General features: G+C 30.9%; 1 protein-coding gene and 1 pseudogene across 2 annotated transcripts; one reads left to right on the forward strand and one right to left on the reverse strand.

The window, feature by feature from the left end:
* Nucleotides 1–1,831: 1,831 nt before the first annotated feature.
* LOC107895804 (ADP-ribosylation factor-like protein 5) lies at nt 1,832–3,109 on the forward strand (annotated as a pseudogene).
* On the reverse strand, nt 3,095–6,462 carry LOC107897700 (guanine nucleotide-binding protein subunit gamma 2). Of its 2 annotated transcripts, XM_016823236.2 has the most exons (4): nt 5,766–6,443; nt 3,612–3,664; nt 3,470–3,514; nt 3,095–3,356 (listed from the first exon to the last, which is right to left on the reverse strand). In XM_016823236.2, the coding sequence occupies exons 1-4, from the start codon at nt 6,090–6,092 to the stop codon at nt 3,272–3,274; spliced, it is 510 nt and encodes a 169-aa protein (XP_016678725.1). In that variant the 5' UTR covers nt 6,093–6,443; the 3' UTR covers nt 3,095–3,271. The 2 variants fall into 2 exon arrangements, with proteins under 2 accessions (XP_016678725.1, XP_016678726.1); XM_016823237.2 differs by lacking the exon at nt 3,470–3,514 and having other exon boundaries at nt 5,766–6,462.
* Nucleotides 6,463–7,496: the final 1,034 nt, after the last annotated feature.

The raw sequence follows: 7,496 nt of genomic DNA on the forward strand, positions 1-7,496 counted from the left end.
TTAACAGAATTAGAATTGGGTTGAGAAAATTATTTAATTGAAAAATTAATTTATTTAAACTAATAAATAATTTCTATTTTGAGAAATAGAAAAACATGTACTAGGTTGGATTAAAGTATAAAGTGTTGGGTTAAAAGTTCAAGAAGCACATATAATTGAACCTAATACAGGAATGGTTCGAATCCCCATCATAATACATATAAGGGGAAGCACACCCTATTCTCCCTTCTCTCTCTTAGTTCAACTAGGAAGTTATTTTTCTATTAAATAAACTTCTACTAATTCAACAAGTGTTTCACTTCTTTTCCCTATAAATAGATGGCATCGGTAGGGCTTAAAACGCAATAAGTTTTACACAATTTTGAGATATTGTTATTTTTTTCAAAAATAGTAAGAATTTATTTTTAAGTATAAATTCTATTTTTCAGAATAACGATTCTATTGGTTTCAATAAGAAAGAGTGAGAGAGAAATTTACTTTCTTATTGAATGTAAGAAATTTATTTCCGGTTCTGTGTTTGAATTGTAATTATTTAAGCCCACACTTTAAGCAGTTCATGGTACAAGAATAATGGAGAAGGTTGTTCGATTGAAAGTCAAGAACATCAAGGATCCATCTTGCTCAAAGCATAGGTATATTCCGAGAAAACGTTTATTGCTATAAATATCACAAACTAATTCGATTTTCAAAATTTTATTTTTTTGTTATGCAAGAAGATCATTCTTGAACCAGATTTGTTCCAACAATCTAATCATTCCTTCACTTTTCATCCTAAAGCGAATAGAATCAATAACAAATGTATTTCCTCATTTAAAATCCCATATAGACTAGGGTATTACATATATGCTCAAACTGATAAAGAAATCCCACTAGGTCTTTAGTTTCGGCTTCACAAAATTGTAAATTAGAAGATATCCATGTTACCAATGAAAGGTTGAGCTCGAAATGTGAAATACTACTCTATGGCATTGTAATACTGGAGTGGAACAAGTTCTTGTCAAACAACACTACATCAAGTAAAAATGTTATCCTACAAGTAAATAAAGTACGATGCACATATATAGTCCTAATTATCCACAACTAGCAATCCTAGCTATCCACAATTATCCAAAACCAATGAACACAATAAAATAATAAAAACAATAAACAAAATAAACAATTAAAACTACAAATGTCATATGATAGCATAAAAGAAAATTAAACACAAACAATTTTTAACAAAAGAATGACATACAAGGATTGTAGACCTTCAAAAATTGGATCAGGGTGTTATGGGTTTACAATCGAAAGATCAATGATTGTGCTTCGACGTACGTACACCAAGAAGAGAAAATTGCAAATAAAGAATAAAGCGTGCAGTGTTCCGCAAGTTTGATAGACCTAGTTGTAATATTTTTTAGTGTACAATAGAACACAAGAGATAGGTTGATAAAAATGAAATACTAGCAACAAGCATGCGAACTACAAAGTCAGACTAGCTAATGTCTAACAAGATATAGTACAACAAATCATATATTTGAAGATTGAACTACAGTAATAGTTAAAGGACTAAATTGTAAAAATTCTAAACTTGTAATAAAGATAACAAAGACAATAGTAGCTTATTAGTATCTGTGTTAGAACTTAATTCTCGGATTAAGGAATTGGATTGAATCTAATTAGCTTATTTTTTACCTCTCGGTCAATAAATTATCCAATTACAATTTAGTCCAATTAATCTCTTAATCTCACTTAGACTAGATAAGGACAATCGAATCTATACACGATAAGGTTTCCTTCCGGTCTCACTTATGTATGTGTTCACCTAGAATTATCAATTTCAAGCTAGTTCATGTTGTTTTCGGTAAAGGAATATAAGATTGTGGTGGTGGGGTTAGATAATGCAGGCAAAACGAAGTCGCTTTACAAGCTTCACCTTGATGATGTTATTACTACCCATCCTCCTATTGATAGTAATGTTGAAGGGCTTGTTTATAAAAACATTCGCTTTGAGGTATTTTTCTTTTTTTTTTTCAATTCCTCAATGATTTAATTTCTATTATTATTATTATTATTATTATTATTATTATTTCTTTTAATTTATTCTAGGCTTTTCTAGTGTTGAAACTAGTTCAATGGTTTAAAAAAATTTTATACCTCTTTGGTAGTTAGGAAAAGTTGTGAGGTGTTGAATCAATTAGGTTAAAGCATGCAACTTTTTGGTTATGTTTCCATGTATTAATTTTTACCAACCTTGTGAAATCAACCAATTATGTGTTGAATCCTCATTTAATCCCTTTTGCATGCCTTTTTTAACTGACATTTTGGTTGGAAGCGGATTGTATGGAAATGGCACATGAATATGTTGTCATGTATAATATTAAAGGGATATTGACATGTTAAATAGGATAAACTAGATCGTTGCTTTTGTTCACTTTGTTGATTGGCTGAATTTTTATTAGATTGTTACTTGAATTTAAATGTGAGTGTTGATTAAATGATCATATTCTAAATACCCGTGTCCAAAAAATGTGTCAAACATAACTGCTGAACACTAGTACTTAAAAGAAATATTAAGAGTCAAAGCAGCATGGTATGGATATTAAGTCAATATTTGTAATTGCCGTAGGTTTGGAATCTTGGTGGCCAAGAAAGACATACTATCATGGAACTCATGCTGTTATTGTGGTGGACTGCACAGACAGAGCCAGGATTACCCTTATCAAGGATGAGTTCTTCAGGTTGCTTCGACACGAGGATCGACAACATTTTGTTATACTTGTCTTTGCAAATAAGCAAAAGACATAAAAGATGCAAAGACCCTAGCCGAGATCACTGATGCCCTTTCACTTCGCTGCATAAAACCCATGATTGGCACATCCAATCCTGCTGTGCACTTACCGGATACACATTGTATTATGGTCTATGGTGGAAAGCCCAACAGTTACTGAGAAAGCAACAAGTTGAAAAAGGGTATGACAGGAAGATCGGTAATTTTTTCGTATATTATAGATTCAGATGTCCGAAGCAAAGTCTACTCTTTTTGTACCATCTGCAGCTGTTATTAAATTTTGTAGGTTGTTTTAACATTTCAATTTGCATTAAGAAATTAACATTTTCTGCACAATGAAGCTTTTCTTATAACATTTGACAATGAAGAGAGTGTTGTTATAACAGTATGTGAGAAAAAAATGCTGTAAAACAGCTCCAATATTTTGTAACAACTCTATAAATCAAAGCCTCTCCAAACTAAAGATGTATAACTGTTAAATCTTCAAATCAGCAAAAACTGTCACAGTATCCAACATTTGCAACCTTGAGCTTCCTGGGGACCTTCAAACCACTGATCCCACATGGGATTTATAGGACCATTTGTGCTGTCAAAAATTGATAAAAACAAGTTTTAGGAATTGTAAGAAAAATTCTGATAGAAAGAATGTGTGCAAGTACACATGTGCGTGCGTATTCATGAATGTGTGTACTGACGTACATGGGAAGTAGTGGATCGGGTCTACTTTCGACATTACTAAACATCCTGCCATGCATAAGAAAAGTAAAATCTAAATCATCAGCTTTGCCCTTAATGTTCATGCTAAAATAGCAAATGAATACAATGTATTTTTCGTACTTACTCCTTGCATGCAGCTGATGCCTTCTCCATCCTTTCTATCAGCTCCAGTTCTTCCTGCATAAAAGGAACATTATGAGAGGTCCATATGATTACTCAAAAGTTTTGTAGTAAGATTCAATTAAATGATGAAATGCTCATTGGCAAAATTAACATTTTGTGTTAGAATCTTAAGCATAAACAGTAAACTATGAAACATCAACTGAAGGACCTTCTCGAATTGATGGCTGCATCACCATTTCCCACCTTCGTATTCAACATACAAGACTGCATAAAGTCGCAGCTTTTGGAACTGGTTCTCCGCATAAAGCATGAAAACAGAGAATTTAGTAGTTAAAACTAACTGAAAGAGATGGCTTCACTTGTTGCAGTCAAAATCATTCTGTCCTTGCTCCAACTTACAGAACATACAATTTCCAACAAAAGTAAAAGACAGCAGTTATAAAAGAACAGAGGAGGCATGTAGACAGCAGAAGGAAAGATGCGAGGTACAGCTAAAGGAACGCAAGTCATAGAAAGAAGTGGGAATGATTACATTTGCGATAAACAAGGAAAATTACAACTAATTAAGTTCACACAAAACATGAAAAACAATTAGTACAATTGCACTTCATTACCATCACGCTAGGAGTAGGCAAACAAAGAACTTGTATATAGGGAATATGAAAGACAGCAATCGAGAGCAACTTTATATTTTAGAAGCAGCTTCCTTGGAAAATATTTTACCACACAAGTTTCCATGGATTTGAACCAACCAAACAACGTCTACTGCAATTTTCAGGAGCAGCTTTATAATGGCAAAATCTTCTGGTAAGCAAACTTAAACTTGTGATTACAACATTAACACACTATCTTTCAGTAATCATAAGATGTGCACTTAATGGGATGCGTAGTCTATTTGATTCCCAATTCTAACCCAGTATAAATAAATTCTCTCCCTCCTGCAAATGGACAGAAACTAACAAGTAAACAGATAACAACTTTCAGAAATAGCCTCTCCACCATTTTGGTGAATAGCATATATATTATTAAGCTTCACAGATGAAACAATAACATTCATATTACAATATAGACAACGAGGTAAGCTCGTATCTGAATGAATAATTTATCCCAGTAGATTACAAGTGCAGTACCATTGTTTGGTCCAAAAAGAATTCTTAAGAAGTAAACACGGTAATGGAAGAGATTTTGACAAATCAAATGTAACAATTTATGAGATAATGTCAGCATGTGTCCGAATGGAACAAACAAAATCTGAAAGGGGATGAGGTATAAATAAATTATTGAAAATGAGCGTAAAAAAGATGAACAACAAGTTCTTTAAGTCCAAATTAGGTGTCATCACAAATATGCTTTAGACATCAGGACACATATGACTTTGCCGCTGAGGACAGTACCAAAGATAGCAAGATTGGATTAGTCAATACAGAGCCAATGGACCAAGTTGAATAGAAGCAAATGAAGAAAAGAGCTACTGCAGTTAACAGACATTCTTTTGATAGCACAATGCCAACCTACTTAGGCTTTGTTAATAATTGGGTTGAAAAGCACTTGTCAACTCAAACCTTGATTTTATACTTTCAATTTTAACCCAAGCTAAAATGTCAAATTTTTAGCTTTTAACTTTTGAAAAAGTGTTTTTCAATGAAGTTAAACATTTTATCTCCGTTAAATCTTCTACTTTACATAATCATGTTTAAGTACAATATCATGTCTAAACCTTTGAAAAGCACTTTTTAAAAACTCTTTTTTCACAGCACACTTTTCATCTTCAACGGTAAACTAACCTTAGTCCTATTGAACAAAAAGAAAAGAAAAGAAAAAACAAAAAAACTAGCCCTTATCCAGTGAAGGTGATGTAAATCAATACTAAGTACTTCCAGTTTTTCCAGATTTATTTACCACCCTTCATTAATAAACTAATAAATAAATCCAGGGTATCCCTGCCTGTCTAGAGCAAATAAAGTGGAAATAATTCAAGGTGCTTTATATTCCAAATCAAGGGCCAAAATTCAGGAGACTAATAATTTGAAATTCAAAGAGACAATCAAATAATCCAAATCCAATCCTTGAAAACAAATGAAAATCAACACTCCAAACAAGAAAAGGACACATTTTAGAAGCTAAAAGAACTAAAAAACGATGATGTTTTACAAACCTCTAAGAATCTAGCTTCTTGCTCTAGCCTTTTGAGTTCAGCTTGTATCCTATGCTTCCCTCTGGTATCAGCTGCTTGAGATGAGTGACTCCGCTGGGGAATCGGACTTACCACGGATTGTGGCCGACCCGGTTGCATCTCCTTTGTAATAAAACCAATTGAAACAGCTAGCAACAAGAGAAAAGGAAAATCTAGAAACAAAACAAAACGCCAAAAGATTTGGGTTTGAGCAAAATACAACCTTTGAAGAAACAAATAGCAAAAAAAAAAACAAAGAAGAGCCAAAACTAGAAGCTTTTTAGCTTGTTGTATCAGAGAGAAGAACATAAGAGAGAGGCAAATAAAGATGTCCCAGAAATCTTTATGGACCCCATAAAACCTTTAAACTTTAGTCAACCAAGAACTTCTCTCTTCCAAAACAAAACAAAAACAGTAATTTCTTTTCAAGGACAAAGGGATCTGTTCTGAGGGGATTTTTAGGCTAAAAGGGCTATTTTTCTCAAACTGCAATTTATTTCTGGGAATTCGGAGAAAGCTAGAAGAAAGAAGGCTTTTAAGCTCTAAAATGAAGAAAAATTGGAAAAAAGAAAAAGGACAAAGCTGCTCCTCTTTTATTTCTTTCTCATCGTGTGTGTGTTTTTGTCACTTTCTGTTTTTCATTTTCTTTTTTAATTTCTAAAATCTAAGTTTTTTCCCATGTTTCCTGCTTTAACTTTTCACTAGTATTTGCACTTATTATATGAACCTCACTATTTTCGTCCATTATTTTCTTCAGCGAGTATTCTTTCGAGAAGTAAATAATAAGGCATGAAATAATTATATAATATAAATTTTGTGACATTTCTCTATAAATATCATGATTTTATTTTGTATTATTTATTTATGTTCTAATATTATATTCATCATTTGATTTGTTAAAAAAGAGTAACATCCTTATAAAGATTTTGAAATATAATAGTCAAAACCTCAAAGCTCAAACTATTTCATATTTAAATAAATGCTTATTCTTGTCTTGTAATTAAATAATCCCCTATTTATGAATTTTGTCTATTAAAAACTTTTAATTTTAATTAGAGAAAAAATAATTATATAAAACGGGGATGTCCCACCATTTGGATATTATTTTAATAGTTTAATGTTATATCATTATTTTTAACTTAAAAAAAATTAAATCCAAATGAAAATATTAAATTTCACGATGAAATTGTTTATATGGCATTAAACTATTGGAAATGAGTAATATCTATTTTCATATAATTATTTCTCTATTCATACTATGGGTGAATATATATATATAAATTTAGCGTGTGTTTGATAAATTGAAATTTTAAATATTAAATTTTTACTGGTAAATTTTATAAGTGTTGGATTTATATTAAAAAAATTTGGTGAATTAGTATATATAAGTACTGAATATAATTATGTTATTTGATAAAAGTAAATATTGATTTTTAATTTTATTCTTATTAATATAATATTTTATATTATTTTGGATAATTTTGGATGAAAAATAAATATGGTAATTTGAATATCTCATTTTTCTTTAACAAAAAGGATAATTTATTTCAATTTTTAATAAAATAAAATCAACTTAATATTTTTTACATTAAGTGACAAGTAGCTAGCTATCTACTTATCTTATTCAACACTTTTTGTTGAAGATTTTATATTAAGTAAAAAGTTAAATTGATTATGAAACACATTTTAAATGCTAAAATGATGAAAATTTTC

This window comes from Gossypium hirsutum, chromosome A10 (assembly GCF_007990345.1).
Source record: "Gossypium hirsutum isolate 1008001.06 chromosome A10, Gossypium_hirsutum_v2.1, whole genome shotgun sequence".
NCBI classification, from domain to species: Eukaryota; Viridiplantae; Streptophyta; class Magnoliopsida; order Malvales; family Malvaceae; genus Gossypium; species Gossypium hirsutum.